General features: G+C 34.9%; 1 protein-coding gene across 6 annotated transcripts in view; it reads right to left on the bottom strand.

The window, feature by feature from the left end:
* Positions 1–18,995, bottom strand: part of STXBP5L (syntaxin binding protein 5-like) — a 335,496-nt gene that overhangs the window by 129,353 nt on the left and 187,148 nt on the right. For all 6 annotated transcript variants that reach the window (XM_010845396.1, XM_010845399.1, XM_010845394.1 and 3 more), the window contains exons 11-15: positions 18,051–18,205; positions 13,370–13,442; positions 10,236–10,383; positions 9,043–9,110; positions 4,182–4,222 (exon numbers count right to left, since the gene is read on the bottom strand). In XM_010845396.1, coding sequence (XP_010843698.1) covers positions 4,182–4,222; positions 9,043–9,110; positions 10,236–10,383; positions 13,370–13,442; positions 18,051–18,205 — 485 coding nt within the window. The remainder of the gene's footprint in view (positions 1–4,181; positions 4,223–9,042; positions 9,111–10,235; positions 10,384–13,369; positions 13,443–18,050; positions 18,206–18,995) is intronic.

Here is an 18,995-nt window from a genome sequence, read left to right as displayed (position 1 = left end):
ACATCATATTTGTAGCTTGCTCTCAAATGGTTACAAAAAGCTATGTACATGTATATGTTTGTGTGTGTATGTGTGTAAGAAAATGGAGGCAAAAGAGAAAGGGTGCAAGCAAGTGCTAGATTGAGAGCATGCATATGGTAGAAGAGTGGGTGAAGGGAACACATGTATACACTGAAATTTGGGTAATCTTGCTGAAGGCTATATAACACTTCATAGTACATTTTTGTGATGTTTCTGTTAGCTTGATATGACATGGAAATAATAAAGAATACTACAGACATAATTATTTGACTTTGAGTTAACCAACAGAGATTATCCTTAGTAGCCCCAACAGAATCTGGTGAGCCCTTTAAAAGAGGGACTGAAGTTAGAGACACATTCCTTTGAAGAAACAAATCACATGAGTTTTAAAGCTGCAAGAAAATGAATTCTGCCAACAATTACATGAGCTTAGAAGAGAACTCTGAGCTGCAGACTAGCCAACACCTCAACTGTAGTCTCTTAGACGTGAGCAAAGAACCCAAATAACCTGACCCAGATTCATGACACAGAAACTGTGAAGCAATTTATGGGTATTGTTTTAAACTGCTAACTTGTGGTAATTTGCTGTGTTCAGTCAGTCAGTCATGTCCAACTCTTTGCGACCCCACGGCAGGCCTCCCTGTCCCTTACCATCTCCTGGAGCTTGCTCAAACTCATGTCCATTGAGTCGGCATGCCATCCAACCATCTCGTCTCTCTGTCTTCTCCTTCTTCTCCTGCCTTCAATCTTTCCCAGCAACAGGGTCTTTTCTAATGAGTCAGCTCTTAGAATCAGGTGGCCAAAGTATTGGAGCTTCAGTATCAGTCCTTCCAGTGAATATTAAGGATTGATTTCCTTTAGGATTGATTGATCTCCTTGCTGTCCAAGGGACTCTCAAGAGTCTTCTCCAACACCACAGTTCAAAAGCATCAATTCTTTGGCATTCATACTTTTTATAGTTCCACTCTCACATCCACATATAACTACTAGAAAAACCATAGCTTTGACTAGACGGACCTTTGTCAGCAATGTCTCTGCTGTTTAATATACTATCTAGTTTTGTCATAGCTTTTCTTCCAAGGAGCAAGTGTCTTTTAATTTCATGGCTGTAGTCACCATCTGCAGTGACTTGGAGCCCAAGAAAATAAAGTCTGTCACTGTTTCCATTGTTTCCCCATCTATATGCCATGAAGCGATGGGACCGGTTTTTTGAATGTTGAGTTTTAAGCTAGTTTTTTCACTTTTCTCTTTCACTTTCATCATCACTTTCCTCTTTCACTTAGTTTCGCTTCATTTTCTCTCATAAGGGTGGTATCATCTGTATATCTGAGGTTATTGATATTTCGCTCACAATCTTTATTCCAGCTTATGCTTCATCCAACCCGGCATTTTGTGTGATGCACTCTGTATATAAGTTAAATAAGCATGGTGACAATATACAGCCTTTGTACTGCTTTCCCAATTTGGAACCAGTCTGTTGTTGCATGTCCAGTTCTAACTGATGCTTCTTGACCTGCATACAGATTTCTCAGGAGGCAGGTAAGGTGATCTGGTATCCCCATCTCTTGAAGAGTTTCCCACAGTTTGTTGTGATCCACACAGTCAAAGGCTTCAGCGTAGTCAATAAGACAGAAGTAGATGTTTCTCTGCAGTTCTCGTGCTTTTTCTATGCTCCAACAGATGTTGGCAATTTGATCTCTGGTTCCTCTGCCTTTTTTAAATCCAGCTTGAACATCTGGGAGTTCACGATTCACTTAGTGTTGAAGCCTGACTTGGAGAATTTTGAGTATTACTTTGCTAGTGTGTAAAATGAGTGCAATTGTGCCATAGTTTGAACATTCTTTGGCACTGCCTTTCTTTAGGATTGGAATGAAAACTGACCTTTTCCAGTCCTGCGGCCACTGCTGAGTTTTCTAAATTTGCTGGCATATTGAGTGCAGCATTTTCACAGCATCATCTTTAGGGTTTGAAATAGCTCAATTGGAATTCCATTATCTCCATCTGCTTTATTTGTAGTGATGCTTCATAAAGCCGACTTGACTTCTCACTCCAGAATGTCTGGTTCTAGGTGAGTGAACTAGATCACATCATCATGGTTGTCTGGGTCATGAAGATCTTTTTTGTATAGTTCTTCTGTGTATTCTTGCCACCTCTTCTTAATATCTTCTGCTTTTGTTAGGTCCATATCATTTTTGTCATTAATTGTGCCCATCTTTGCATGGAATGTTCCCTTGGTATCTCTAATTTTCTTGAAGAGATCTCTAGTCTTTCCCATTCTATCATTTTCCTCTATTTCTTTGCATTGATCACTGAGGAAGGCTTTCTTCTCTCTCCTTGCTTACTCAGCAACTGAAGATGAATACAGCTGATCTTTGAACAATACAGGTTTGAAATGCATGGGTCCAGTTATTCTCATATTATTTTCAGTAGTAAATAGTACAGTACTACACAATCTGAGGATGACTGAATCACAGATACAGAGGAACACTGTATGTGAGAGCCAACTATAAATTATGCCCCAGCTGTAAGTTATGGGTAGAGGGTTGACTGTGTAGAGGGTTGGTATAACCAATCTGACTGACTCCCATGTTGTTCAAGGGTCAACAGTACACATATCTATTCAAATTAAATATAACTTCATTTCCTGTACTGGACCCTATCCCACAAAATTGGCAAACTAACTGATATTTCTCCAATAACATCCACTGGTTTGAAGATATGCTGTTATAATGGATTACAGTAAAAATATTAAACATGTTGCAAACTTTTGCAACATATGTTCTGAGTGTAATAAAAATACTTTATTTAGAAATTAACTTCCTAAAATATTATCATGTATGCTTTCAGGGTGGCATGCACTTAAGTCATTAGAGTGTTAAATTGTCTTCTCACATTTTAAAAGATAAGGAGTAACTTTGAGGTGGTATGAAATGAGCAAAGATATCACTGTGCAATTAATTGTGTTCATGGAACAAACTCAGATTTACATGAAAAGGTTCATCAAAATAAAAAATCTGTCATCCTTTGGAATTTCTCCTTGAAACTGTTCTTTATTGTGAGGTCAGAAAGAGGCCTCAGAATTCATGGTTTTAAATCTTTCAATAATTTTCCTTTGCTGATTGTTTTGTTCCACTGCTAAAGGACTCTAGCTTGCAGACTAAGACTGTCATTAATATTCAACTTTCTTCCCTCTGCTTTTCTGTTTATCACAGTCTTTCTCAGTTTACTTCTATAGCTTAAGGTATCACTTTAATGCTGCTTCTTCATTACATACCATTTTTGACTGTTCTTCCTAACTGATGGACATTTTTACTTGAATTTCCTGGTGTTCCAACAAAACCCAAACCTCCAAAACTCTCCTGTATTCTTATTTCCAAAGAGTTACCTCCATCTTGATGATTACTCATCTCACAAAGTTAAGAGACATTACTCACTTATTCTCTCCTCCTAGTCCTATCAAAATCTTATCTTCCAAAATTCACACTAAATGTTACCCCATCAAAATACCTTCCTGAATCTACCTGGTTCAAATAAATCTCCCGTTTCTAATATCAAACAGAACTTGGGTTGTACTACATTTAGAGTTCTTACCATATTGTTTGCCCTATAAATGTTCTGAAGGGTATGTTATGGGTATAGTCAAGTCTTAAATATTTTTGCATGTCCTTCAACGTTGAGCAGATTACTTTCTATCCTTAAATTATGTAATTCTCAAGATTTCAAAAGAAAATTTACATTTATCAAATTATTTCCTTTGATTCTCAGGCACTTGGTAGACAAGCAGCAAAGGAAAAAAAAAAAAAGACTAGTAGGATGAAAGCACTTTTCCAAGACCACAGCGTGAAGAAGTGAAGGAAATTCCTTGGGCAGAGTTACTCGGACATATGAATAATTAGGTACATTTTTTCAGTGTACCTTACCTCTTATAATAGGTTGCTAATAAAGAGTGATTTCAGTTCTTTCCTGTATCATAGAAAAAAAGTAAAGTGGAAATAATACTTTAAACTGATTTAGTATTACAGGAAATGCATTTTGGTAACACAACCATATGTGTATGCTAAATATGTATCTAAAAAGTTAACTGTCCAAACTAAAAAGTGGTAAATGGCTATGAGTAAATACTAACCAAGTTTTTTTCTATAATAGAAGGAAAAACTTACTTGCAGATGCATCCCAAAACTTGATTGATCCATCTGCATGCCTAGATACGAAATAAATTAGCATTAAGTATGGTCAATTAAAAAATCATAATTGTTCAAACTGTATAAAAACTTGAATTACTATTAGTGACCCCATGGACTGTAGCCTGCCTCTGTCCATGGGATTCTCCAAGCAAGAATACTGGTGTGGATAGCCTATCCCTTCTCCAGGGAATCTTCTAGACCCACGGATCACATTCAGGTCTCCTGCATTGCATGTGGATTCTTTACCACTGAGCCACAGAGTACAGAATACTTCCCAATGCATTTCATGAGGTCAGGTGTATCCTGACACCAAAGCCAGGGAGAAGTATGGCAAGAAATTAAAATGACAGACCAATACCCCTTGAGCATAGATGTAAGAAAAAAAAAAAAACCTGTCAACAAAATATTAGCAAATCTAATTTAAAAAGCATAAGGATAATATATCATAAAACTAAGTGTGGTTTATCCCAGAAATGCGATGCCAGTTAAACATTCTTAAAAATCAATCACCATATATATTTCTTTATACTGTCAGATTGAAAAAGGAAAACCATTATCATCTCAATAAACAAAGAAAAAGCACCTGAATTTAAAGTGATTCACCACCACTACAGTGTTACAGGATTCTGTTTTTGTCTATGTATTTACTTTTACCAGAGAGCTTTATATTTTCATATGCTTTCATTTTGTTGTCTAACGTTCATTCAACTCAAAGGACTCCCTTTAGCAATCCTTGTGAAGCAAGTGTACTGCTAATAAATGGTTTCAGTTCTTGTTTATCTTAGTGAAAGTGAAAGTTGCTCAGTCGTGTCTGACTCTTTGTGACCCCATAGACTATACAGTCCATGGAATTCTCCAGGCCAGAATACTGGAGTGGGTAGCCTTTCCCTTCTCCAAGGTAGCTTCCTGACCCAGGAATTGAACCAGGGTCTCCTGCATTGCAGGTAGATTCTTTACCAACTAAGCTATCAGGGAAGCCCTCTGTTTATCTTGGAAGGCCTTTATTTCTCCTTCATTTTTGAAGTACAATTTCCCAGATACAGTGTTCATGGCTGTTTTTTCTTTTATTCTTAATGCACTTTAAATATATCATCCTACTCCCTTCTAGCCTATATATGTCTGCTGAGAAATCCAATGATAATCTCATGTAAGTTTTTGTACACATAATGAGTAGCTTTTCTGTTGCTGCTTTTAAGACTGTCTTTGTCAATTTGTTTATAATGTCTCAGTGTTGTCCACCTTGCGTTCATCCTCACTAGAGTATTCTGATACATATCCAATGAATATGGAAGTCCATTTACTTCCTCAGATTTGAGAAGTTTTTAGCCAACGGTTTTTCAAATAATTCCTCTGTCCCTTTCTTTTAACTTTATCCCTCTCACTCAGTATTTCTTATTGTCTGTCTTCAAGTTTGCTGGTTCTTTCTTCTGATTAAATCTGCTATTGATCCCCTTCAGTAAAATCTTCAATTCAGTCATTATAGTCTTTCACTTAAAACTTTATTTCTGGTTCTTTTAATAGTTTCTCTCTCTCTGTTAATATTTTAATTTCACTCATGCATCATTTTCATTATGTTGTTTAGATGTCTGCCTGTGTTCTCTGGTCATGCATTGAGTTTCTTTGAGACAGTTATTTTGAATTGTCATGTAATCACAGATATCAAATTCTTTAGGGTCAGTTTCTAGACATGTTTTTTGTTCCTTTGATTGGGCTGTGTTTGCCTATTTTTTTATGTGCCTTGTTATTTTATGTTGTGAATTTAGCATTTGAAAATACAGCCACTTGTTATCAACTGGCTTTATACAGGGGAAGACCTTCACCAAGCTCTTTGGGGTCTCTCAAAACTTCAGTAGGGATGCATCTTCTCTGGGATTGTGTGTATAATTTCCAAACTATAGAGGTTTGCTGGTTTCTTTTTCAGGAGCTTGCACTCTCTTGCTCCATCTGTTATGTCTGTAGTACTGCAAGTTTCTTGGCATTTCAACAAGCCACTGAGCTCTCTCTTGTTTTCTGTGGATACCCAGGCATCCAGATTCCATCAGTATTCTGACTGAGGGGAGATAAAAAATAGTCTCTTTGGAAGTCCCTTGAAAAGCAGGAACACTGGATACACAGGCTATTCCACAACCCTTCTTATTCATTAAGATTCCTCCTTGAACATGAGCTGTGCCAATTTGTGGGGGGAGCTGACACAGCTAAAATACAATGATTATTCTCACCCATTTCAGAGTGGCTGTTCCTGGCTTTGAGCTCCCCTGGGGTACTATGATTTTCTAACTGCTTTCTAGAGTTTTCATAAAGGGTTTTAGACCATATATTGTTGTTAAATCTGTATGTCTGTGGGAGAACAAGGTCTGGGGTTACTTATTTTGACTTCTTGCTGATGTCACTCTCCACTGACTCTTTTATGAAGTATTTTTCTGTCCTTTTTCTCTTAACCTGGTGATATTATTATATTTGAAGTGAGTGTATTGTTAATGGCATACAGTTTGGTTATATTTTTTAATCCACTCTGCCAATCAATGCATTTGAACTAATGTATTTAGACCATTTACATTTAAGCCTTAAAAGTTCAATATTTTTTTCTTTTGTTTTTTCCTCTTTTATTGTCACTGTTTTTTCACCTTCTTTCCTATGGGCTATTTGAATTATTTTAGTACATCAATTTTTATGAGTCAGTAATGTTTTGAGTATATCTATTAGCCCAGTTTTTAAAAAAAAAAAAACAAACAGGGTTGCATTAGGTACTGCACTGTATATTCATTTAACTTATCATAGTCTACTGATGTTATCATACTACCATTTTAAGGTAGGTAGGGGTGCTACTGGTAAAGAACCTGCCTGTGAAGGCAGGAGATGTAAGAGATGCAGGTTCGATCCCTGGGTTGGGAAGATCCCCTGGAGGAAGGCATGGCAACCTACTCCAGTATTCATGCCTGGAGAATCCCATGGACAGAGGAGCCTGGCAGGCTACAGTCCATAGGGTCACACACAGGTGGACATGACGGAAGCAACTTAGCACATAAAAACTTTTATCTTTCTTTATACCAATTTACCCTTGCCCATTTATAATTGCCTTAAATATATCCTCTGTACATATGCAGAACCACATCAAACAATGTAACCATAATATTTTCTTCAATCATCAAATATAATTTTAAAAACTCAAAAGCAAGAAAGCCTATTGTATTTGCCCAGATTTTTACTTACTGTGGGCTTCCTTCCTCATAATCCAAGGTTCCTTCATTTATCATTTGCTTTCTGTTTAGAGAACTTCCTTTTGGGATTCTTTTTGATAGGTCTGATACAGACAAATTCTTAGTTTCCTTCATCTTAGAATGTATCAATTTCTAATTTCTAGAAGATATTTTTGCTGGGTATAAGACTCTAAGTTTCCAGTTCTTTTCTTTCTGCACTTGAAAGATGCAGGTTTCCTCTGGTCTCCATGTTTTCTAGTGGGAAATCTGCCTTCATTCAAATTAATTTTGCCCTGTTGGTAAAAGTGTCATTTCTCTTTTGCTGTTTTAATGATTTTTTCCCCTTGTAATTTCGTTTTCAGTATTTTGACTATCATGTATCTTGTAGACTTCTTGTGACTCACCCACCTACTGCAATCTCTCGGTTCATGTCTCTTCCCAAATTTGAGAAGTTTTCATCATTATTTTCTTATGAACTGTTTCAGCCCTGTTCTTTTCTCCTTTCCCAGTGGACTTCCACTGACACAAAAAGAGGAGGGTATATGGCTCCTCATTACTGCTGGGCAGTGCTGGGGCTTCTGTCTCCCCATATGATCTCTGTCACCACAGGTGATGAGTTTCATTACCACTCAGCAGAGTTAAAAGTCCCAGCTCCCTACTCAGACTTACGCTCAGTCTCAGAGACTGAACTGGGGTAAGTTGAGGTACACTGTTGTGGCCTGATGAAGGTGGAAGTCCAGGCTCCCTATTCAATCTTAGATAAAATGGCTTGGGGTGGGGCCACAGTTTTTTCCTGTGGTGGTTAGCTGCAGTAAAAAGATTATTTTCTAAAAATCTTCTGTCTTGATAGGCCGCCCCTTTCCTCATCTTTTAGCTAGAGAGAGCTAGCTTTTGTTGGGCCTTTCAGGTTTGTGCCCACTGGAAGTTCCAGGTTGCAAGCTTTTTCAGTTCCAATTCTTGGATATATGAGACAAAAACAAAAGCCAGGAAACTCACCTCCATGTCATTCCTTGGGTCTTTGGGGCCCTAGCTAGTGTGACTTCTCTTCATCTTTTTCAATCATATTATGTTTTTAAACACATAATATCCACGGGGTTTAGTTGTACTTAGTGGGAAGAATAGGGAAAATTAAATCTATTCTCTATCCACAGAGTCCCTTATTATCTTTTAAATCTTATCTTGTGTGTTGCTATGTTTCTATTTTTATTCCTAATATTAGAGCATGAAGTAGACTGCTATCGGAAGTAATAAGATTTCTGGTGCTATAAGTTTTGAATAACCACCTAATGGGGATACAGAGCAGTGATTCCTAGATTTGGAAGGAGTCAAGAGATACTGATAAGGACCTTTCCAAGGCTAATAAGTCTATGAATTCTACAGAAATTCTTCACTAATTTTTCATGATTTTTCTATCTTTGACCTTCCTCTAGTCTTATAATCTATACTTATTTATTGTTGTATATCTATGTTTTTCAATGGTTTGACTCTTCTATAAAGGTTATAATCTTTGGACAGAAGCTGTGTCTTATATTTTTATTTAAACTGTCAGCATTACTAGAGCACAATTATGGAAAAGTGTGAATATTCAATGAAATATTTTTGATGATAAATTGATAAACTCATAAATCACAACCACTTACCCAGTAATAATGATTTCTGGATATGTTTGTGTGCCAAGGTTCCAAGCTCCTCCACTGATTGGCCACTCCTAAATAGATTACACAGGAAGAAATCATAAGCTTTAATTTTTTTAATTTAAATGACTTGGAAATTCAAAATAAAAATATTTTAAAAGAAGAGTAAAAGTTTCACTTAAAATAGCTGTTAAGTAATGAAGAATGAAATTTGTAGCTATCTTTTAATTCTTTCATTGAATAATTCCAAGTGCATAACTTAATATCCTTTAAAAACATAGATTTTAATAAATATTACCATTCATCTAAAAATGCAAAGAAGCATTTTTAACCATACAAATACAGTGTTGCTACATTTTCCATATAGTCTATGTACTCCCAAACTGTTGTGGTGCCATTTAATACAAAGCAGTATGTAAACTGTGTCCCCTGGAGTTGTCCATCTGAACAGTCCTCTGCAAATAACAAAATTATAATGGGGAGTCTATTAAAATTGTAGGCATTGCAAACCTGTAGTTAAATATAACAAAATGGAATTCTAGGAAGTTATTTAACAAATGACTTTTGATAATTATGTCTTAGTAACCACTGATTAATAATAACTAGAGAGATTTGACTTGAATTTCTTAAAACTATAGTCTTTCACCTAAAATAATCTAAAGTAACATCCTATTACTCAAACATATGTTAGTTTAAACATTCACTTAGTATAGGCTTCCCTGGTAGCTCAGTGGTAAAGAATTCGCCTGCAAGGCAGGAGCTGCATGAGACACGGGTTTGATCCCTGGGTCAGGAAGATCCCCTGGAGAAGGGAATGGCAACCCACTCCAGTATTCTTGCCTGGGGAATTCCCATAGACAGAGGAGCCTGGCAGGCTACAGTCCATAGAGTTACAAAGAGTTGGACAAGACTGAAGTGACTCAGCACACACATACTAAATATACATGATAGGTAATTATATCTTAGTATATAATTGTATACTTAATATATAAAAAATTTATATTATTGTAGACTTAAAGCTATGTAGCATTTAGATAATTTGGCTTTCAGAAATTCTTTTTTAGTGTACAAGCTTATGACTTGAAAAAAATTGAGTTCAAGTCATTTTCTGACGTTCCATAGGAAAAAAAAATAAAAAAGTATGATCATATGATATGGATATGAATACAGGAAAATATTTTTCTAATTGTTGCTTTTACCTTATTACTGTATCCTTGTTTTTTATGCTTGACTCCTATAGAGTAGAGCACTAGAATCAAATCTGGTGGGCAGTCAGCAAAGTACGCTGTGCACGTAACTGGTGATTCATGAATGTCCATGGGATATGGATTTTCAAAGATTGGAAAGCTAATAGACAAAGATATATTAGTATCATTTTGTAATATAAAATTTGATATAAAAATGAAATAACTTTTATAAACAAATCCTAAAACCTTCTAAATATTGATTATACATTTCACATAATTTTTTAAGCATTATAAACAATTATCACCTGAACAAGAATTCTCTTTAAAAAAATATATCTATAAAATGTACTATTAATACTGGTAGAATTTTACTTGAATAAACTCATTTTCTTTCTTGTAATTCCAAAATTCCACAGCAATATTACTTTCTAATATACATAAGCTAAATTATATTAAATTGAAAAGATGCAGAAAGTTGACTTAGTTTATTAAAATGTATCAACTAGGTACTTTATTTATGTATAGTTTTATCTATATGTTTATAACAGTATTAAAATATCAGTAAATTTTACATGCTTTCCAAGGCACATAATACATAGGTAGGTATTTTCATTTTGTACTTTTATAGGGAGTAATTGAAAGATGTGTGTACTATGTAGGTACATGTGTGATTATACATGTTTAAGGTCATTTCCTATGTAAATCAGAAAGCAAAGTGGGCATGCAGACATATGGGTGTAGTAAGTTTTATATCCTCAAGCCAATTACCATTTTAAAAAGGGATATCAGTATGGAACCAAATTAAGAACTCTTAGAGCCACAATATATTCTGTATTTCTTTTGTACTGAATATACCAGGCACTGTGGTAGATGGAATTGAGTTTATATATGCTGCATCTGTTCTCAGCCTGTGTGACTGCTACTTCTGATACAATGTGCTTTGGGATGGGGGGAGGACTATTAAAAATAATTTTCCCTATATTAAAGAAACTTAATCAGAAACTTGGTTCAAACTTCAGAGGAGTATGGTATGTGTGTCTATGTGTATGTTGACAAGGGTTCTCTCTTCCCTTCAATTTTAATGGTTTCCCAGTTAATAGTAGTAGTATATGGAAAATCATGTACAAAAGAGGTTAAGTTTAATAAATGGCAAGTAGGTTAAACTGATCTGAGATTCCCTGTTTTAGAGTAGAAATTATCAATATTTTTGATGTTGAAGAATTAGAAGTAAAATAAGTAGATCATCTTAAAGATCAGATCTACAACCTGGGATTTGATAACAGCAAGAGGTTACAATGATAGACTCCTGAGAAAGTGAACAATATCATGAAAATGCTTGGGGAAAATAACTTTGTCATATGGCCATAGCTTTCTTTAGCTATTTAAGAAAGAATAGCTGAAATATGTGATAAAATTTACATGTGAAGTGTAAATTGTTGTAGAAATGTAAATCCAAGAAACCAAGAAGAGGAAAAAAATGTTAAGTTCTAGTGCTTGCTTTCATGTAGAGGATTAAATGGAAAAGAAGGAAGGAATAAATTTATTTGGAAAGGAGGACAAAGCTACAACTTAACATTAAACATGGCTAAAGGATAACTATTTGGAGGGAAAGAGAACATGTTCAATTTTTGACACATTAAACTTCTTGTATTAGACAACAAAATGGGAAAGTCGCATAGATTTTAAAACCGAGTGCTGAAGAAGGCAAAATATTAGATAAGAACATGCAAACAAAATGTCAGTTCACATACTTACATAAAGTAAGTATGCTGAAAGCATAAGAATCAATGTATAAAAATAGTAATTTTATGTTATATTTTACCACAATAAAAAGTCTTAAAAACAGTAAATATATACTAAAGAATGTGAGTATTAATGTATAGACAAGTGAGGTTAGAAAAGTGTATTTTAATAAAACCTATATTAGAACTTAAGAGAAAGAGGCATAAAGCCATACTTGGACACAAAATTTACTCAGTTTTATGTTGACAAATAAAGTAGCTAGGCAGAATGCAATTACGGTGATATTATGGACCGATTCTATTCCCTTTCAAAATATTGAAATATTATATGATGCAAATGATCACAAAAAAGAACTTTGGCTCTTACACTTACAAACTACATTGAAAGTAAAACTCAGATTGTACATCATTCAACAACAATTTATTAAGAACCTACTTCATGTGGAGACAAAGCTTGTTTTTCACGAGGCCTATAGTCTAGTAGGGAAACAATCTTTAAAATAATAACAAGTGAAAATTTTCATTGTGTCAAAGCTATGAAGGACAGGAACATGGGTCTAAGACAGCCCTTTAATAGGATATTTGACCAAATTATATAGATAACAAAAGATTTTCTTTACATGAGGAAATGATATCTGAGTTGAGATTCTTACAGATGTTAATAAGGAGAAAAAGGAATAGAAAATTATTCCATGCAGAAGAGGGAGAATGTACAAAAGCTCTGTAAATGTAAGGAACTAAAAAATGATCAGAGTATCTAGAACATAGGATGAGAGAAAATGAGCTTCATGCCTATCATCATTGATAATGACAATATGTACCAGGAAGACAGGGTTTATCAAAGTCAGGTCTACTTTTACTGTCCATGTAAAGTAGTGGGGAGTGCCACTCTAACAGCGATACTTTATATTTGTTTCCATTGCCCACAACATAATGAAAGAAAGAAAGTATAAAAAGGTATCTATCTTCTCTTCCTTCCAGATCCTGATCATCTATATTGTCTGCCACAGTAGTCCAATAATACTTTTATCACATGAATTTTCCTTTGAAAGGGTCAGCAGATGGCCAGACAGTACTTCCTGCAAGATTTTATAACAATTGTTTTTGCTTAGGGAAATGGCAGAAATGAGATCCATTTTATGTGTCCTGAGTCCCCAAATGCCTCTTTCTAAACATTAGAGACTGCCTTTAAAATATCTTGCAAAATTTTCAGTGTCCCCTAAACTCTCCTGGTTTAGTTTTCATTATCGAACCAAATTATATTTATGTAATTCTAAAAAAACAATATTCCACATAAAGAATATTTACCACCTAAAGAATTCTAATGCCAAATTACCTATAATGTCCTCCTATATTTCAATTTCAATAAATAGAGTTTAGTTAATCTGTTCATGGACAACTTACTTGCTTTGAGTCAGATCAACTACAATGAGATCTTTCTCCAGGAGTACTGCAACAGCATAAGGTTCTTGAAATTCTACAAGTAGAAAAAAATGGAAAAGTTTTCATGTTTAACATTTTATAAAATGTTTATAAAATCACCACACTTGTGTTTCCTTTATCTCCTGTACAAATGTTATTTTAAATGATTTGAGAAGACCAAAATATAAGCCAAAGTAAGAAATAATAAAGAGCATATTAAAAAAAATATATGTTGTGTTTCTCAAACAATATTTAAGACCATTATAGAGAGCAAGGAAAAAATTAGAAGCTGCAGAGCATAAAGTTAAATATATCTCAATAATCATGATAGTAGTAGATTATTTGAAGAGAGTGAGTCTGTCACCTCCATTTCACATTTATCTTAGCCTTCCACAACCTTCCATTCCAGATCTGATTTCATGCCTACAGAGAGATATGCTAAAGAAATAGTTTTGCTTCTAACATATGATACATACTCACCTCCCTATGAGAGCAACACTCCTTATACTAAAAAGATTACTTTCAATTCAATGTGATTTAACAGTGCTTAAAGACTACATACTATGTGGCCAAGTATATTTCAAAATAACAGAATCTGAGGATAGCCTAGGATTTTCAAGTTCTTAAAATTCAACCCTCCCTTTCTCCCTTTGGCTAGTTTAAGAGTTATTCCTAAACTCAACAAGCACTTGGCAGGAATTCTGGATTCAAGAGGACTCAAGTCTTGAATAGTAAAGTAAAATATATGATCTTCATAGCCCTTCTAGTCCTGAGAAGCTATAGAACCTGTTTGTATTTATTTTTTAAGCCACAGGCTATGAGAGAAAAACTAGGGAAAAAAAATCACAAAAAAAAACCAAACTTAGGAGTCTGCCTTTGTTTGGGTGAAAATTTATACAACAGTATACAGTTCTTATATTATTTACTACTCAAACTTTTTTCAAACTGAGGCATTTCCCCCTTCACCTTTAGAGTTTTTTTAAGTTTGCAACATTATTTCAATACTCTTGGGGCTTGGGGTTTTGTTTATCAGCTTAAAGAATACTACTAGTTTCCTCTTTGTCTTCTCAACCCTCTCTAGGAAATTCACTGGTTGGGAAGCAATGGCTACAAAAATAAAATAGGTGAGACACTGGTATGAATGAGTAAAAGTCATAAATAAATTATTATTTTTATAGTAGTACACCTGTTGTAGATTATGGTTTATTTTCAAATAATAAAAACTGGTAGCAAAAATTTCACCTTTGTAGAAGTACTTGGTGTACTATGTGTGGTAACCACTGAATAAAAAGATTTCCCTTGAGTCAGTGTTTGTTAGCTTCAATTTGTGTCTATTTAACAGTTTGACCAGAGACAAATTAGTCAACTTTTTTGATTTTCAATTTCTTTATACATTGAAATGGCAAAATAATAACTACCTTAGACTTATAAAGATTAGATGTATATAAAGATATTTAATATGCATCTTTATATATTTAATGAGCTTCCGTGGTGGCTCAGATGGTAAAGAATCTACCTGCAATGCAGGAGACCAGTTTCGGTTCCTGGTCGGGAAGATCCCCTGGAGAAGGAAATGGCAACCCACTCTAGTACTCGTGCCTGGAGAATTCCACGGACAGAGGGGCATAGTGGGCTACAGCCATGGGGTTGCAGAGAGTCAGACACAACTGAGAGACTAACACTTTCACTTTCAAAGATGTTTAATGCAAAGCCTGGCTTATAGTAGGTACTCACTAGATGCCAACTGTATTACTTTCTTCATTAGATTGGTTGCTTTTGAACAGGCTCAGCCTTTTAACCCTAGCTCCCAACAAGAAAGTTGAAAAGTTTTATCATAATTACTACTTCTCTGAAGAGAAATGCATTATTTATGACATTTGCAGAAGACCAGATACAATTAAATACAGATGTGAAATTGAAAAATTCTGAGTATTATTGGTTAATTACTCTGGGCAAACCCCTGTGAGGTAAGAGGATTAGGCATTTCTGTACTTTGAGAAATAGGTTGAATTGTCAGATGTCACAAATGATTTCAGCAATATTAAAAACTGTTAATATATTTTGTTTAATATATCCTTAACATGTATCACTATGTGGCTATACAGAAGATTATAGTTCCATATTTGCTAATATGGAATCATAATTAAAATACTATATACTGTTAAGTGAAGAGTGTGAGAACAGAGTATGCTGTCATCTTACAAAAGAGATAATGTATATATACATAAATAAGCATATGCATACATTATTTGTGGGAGAACACATAAGAAACTTAGTAACAGTGGTTGCCTCTGAAAGGGCAATGAGAAAGTTTTCATTATATACTGTGGCATACTGTAGGGTTCTTTTCTGGCATTTTCATGTACTATTGCTTTAATCAGAAATAGTTAATAAAATACACTTATATTTTACTGAGTCCAGTGAAATTTCTCCTAGCTCCTAATACATAAAAAGTTCCATCCTCATTACCATTTCTCTGAAAAGCAAAGTAATATACATGGTTTGGCAGTAATTAGACTTGGTTACAGTACATTTATAATTTAACATTACTAGAAATTGTCCTAACATCCCTACTGATGTGCAGAAATATATATATATACATATAGTGTTTGTTCTTTGAAAACCATATATTTTCAGTTTCTATTGCTGGCATGCACACCTTCTTTATTGAAGAAGGCATTTCCCTAACCTAAGTTTTTGGTCCTCTGTTCTTTCTTTCTTTGTTCATTTATCATTCATTCTCATAACTTCAAAGAGCATCTATACTATTTATTTTTGAATCATCATAATAAAGACCTCCTCCCTCTCTTTTTTATGCTCTAAACAACTGTACTGACTCAAATTTATCTTTTTCTACTCCCAAGAACTGTTATTACTGCTTATAAAACCACTATTCCTAAAATGTTATCTTTGACTCATATCACTCCCTAATCCAACTGTTGACCAAATTCAATGGGTTTTCATTTTCCACTTATAAGCAGCAGATCAAGATGTCATAGCTTGATCATTTTAATGCATACTATCACAAAGCCTCCCCAGTTGGAATCCAAAGTTTTAGATTTCAAATCCAAAGTTTGAAGTCTCTCTCTTCAAACCCACACACTAAAACATTGCTTTCTTTCACTTGATATCTCCTCCAAATTCCTCTGTAGTTCCTTATTTCCAAATATCTACAAAAGGCTTTCAATCTTTTCTCTGAATTGATCCCACTCTAGCAAATTCACAATTTCTAAAACCTTTATTCAATATCATTTTCAAGGCCCAAGTCATTCTCCAAGCCCTACCTAGATCCTACATTTTCTATAAGCTTTGCATGAATATTTCATGCAATATTTCAGTCATCAAGTACCTGACTAAACTATAAATTAGCACATTATTTAAACTCTGACTCATAACTCTGCACTTAATTAAGGTGTAATATGTTTTAAGCTTAAGTCATAATTATCTTCCTTTTGTGGCCAGATTATCTGCAATTTGATATCAGAGATCGGTTTCATACTTCATCCATTTCCTCACCAAGTTCTTGTTATACTGAGGCCATAGAAGCATCCAATAAATATTTGTGGTTAATTAACAACACAGGTAATTTGTCTGCCACTGGCAACTCGGAATAAAGTGCCACATTGGTTTTTATTTCATATCACTTTATTCTAGGTTTTAAACATGAAACTCAGTAATTTAAAACAAATTAATACATTTATAATAAAACTCTTTATACAAGACGAGTCCCTCTGGCCTTCTAATAATCATGTGGAGTCAATATTATATTTTTTTCTACAAATGATAAATATGAAGTGATTTGTCCAAGGTCACATGGCTAGTAAGTGACAGAGATAATTCATAAACTCAAATATTCTGTCTCCAAGTACAATGTTCTTCCTCTACATCTATATTTTCCCTCCTGAAAATATAGTAATATATATGTGTGTGTGTATATATATATACATTTTTTTAATCATAAACTCATATTTCCCTTTTGCATTTCATCCATCTCAATTTTTAGATTTCATTAAGATATATTTTCATCATTAGATTCCATTATACAGTTTGCATGTAAGTTTAGACTAGATTTTATGTTTATAAAAAGTCTTTATATTTGGGATGATAAAAATACCTAAGCACCTCTCCTCTCAAAGACTAATTTTTCTCAAAATTGGAATAAATCACTAACCACACATCAGCAATCCCAGAGTAATCACAGGTGCTGCAGTTCCATCTGAAGCAAAGTCAGATGTGAAACAGATGCAGCACCGCCAGAGTTACAGATCACTGATATCAGGTAAGTGCTTTAACTTTGATTGGCACAGGAATGGGATGGGTGGAGCTGGTCCAGGAGAGGCTATTAGGAGACCTCAGTTTCTCCAAGTGATTTCACCCCGGACCCCGATCGGACCCTCCCAGCTCAGCTTCCACCATCCTTATCAAAGTTTAAAGCACTTACCTGATATTAGAACCTGAAACTCCAGCACTGTTGCACTACATTTGTCTTACTTCCAGTCTGTCAAGTAGGTACAGTTGCAGAGCCTGCTCCAGCACCTGTAGCTCACAGTGTTGTATCACAGTAGATGTCAGCTGCCAAAACTAAAAATATTTAAGCTTAATTTTGTTAGGAACTTATCATTTCAAAAATTATTTTCAACATCACTTCATTTTAGTTACTTACCATTTGGATAGGGTGTTTCACATAAAGTTAGAAATTCAACAATAGGATGATCCATTTCAAGCACTGTAATTGCTTTTCCATGCATGATAGTTAAACTTGGTCTTCTGCAAGCTTTGTCATAGGACAGTCCACCAGAAAATATTATGAATGGTTCACTACAAAGGAAAACAAATGAGACAGAGTTCTTTAGGATGACACAATGTCACAGGATAGGACTTGGTAGGGATTACAGACAATAACTGTCAGAGCAAAAGCCTTTTCTGCCCCAAAATATTTCACCCAACAAATTTACTATTCTTTTTCCCTTTTACTTGATGTAGATTCTCACTGTTAAAATTACGAATGAATCAGTCTGAAGATGTTGAGGTGAGATGGGGAAAAGGCAGTGAGGATGGTCAGGGGAAAGGTGCTCACGGACTCAAAAGAACATCATTTATGGTTGGCTCCCGAACTCTAAATTACTACTATTAGAATGTTAGACAATATTAGTTTATCATATTAACCAGTAGGCATGTGGGGTCCCAAATCACTAAGAAATAGAAGCAAATTTCAATATAAAATGAAATGTGACAGTGGCAAGCCCAGAAGAGTGGAAGGCAACACGAAAAGTCTATATTAATGGTGTTTCTGTAAAAGGGTTATAACAAGAAGACGGAGAAAACTACATGCAAGGGGAAAACAATTCACCAGAAAGAAATGTGATCTTCTCACTTTTACCTAGGGTAAGCCAATTTTATTTAGCTTGTAAAACTAACTTGGAACAAACTTTTTCATTTCTGTTAACTGCAAGTTACAGTTAGATAATGCTATGCTAAGTCACTTCAGTCGTGTCCGACTCTGTGCGGCCCCATAGACGGCAGCCCAACAGGCTCTTCCGTCCCCGGGATTCTCCAGGCAAGAACACCGGAGTGGGTTGCCATTTCCTTCTCCAATGCATGAAAGTGA

This window comes from Bison bison, unplaced genomic scaffold, assembly GCF_000754665.1.
Source record: "Bison bison bison isolate TAMUID 2011002044 unplaced genomic scaffold, Bison_UMD1.0 scf7180017864215, whole genome shotgun sequence".
NCBI lineage: Eukaryota > Metazoa > Chordata > Mammalia > Artiodactyla > Bovidae > Bison > Bison bison.
The sequence above is the reverse complement of the archived record's forward strand: the minus strand, read 5'-3'. Positions and strand labels throughout refer to the sequence as shown.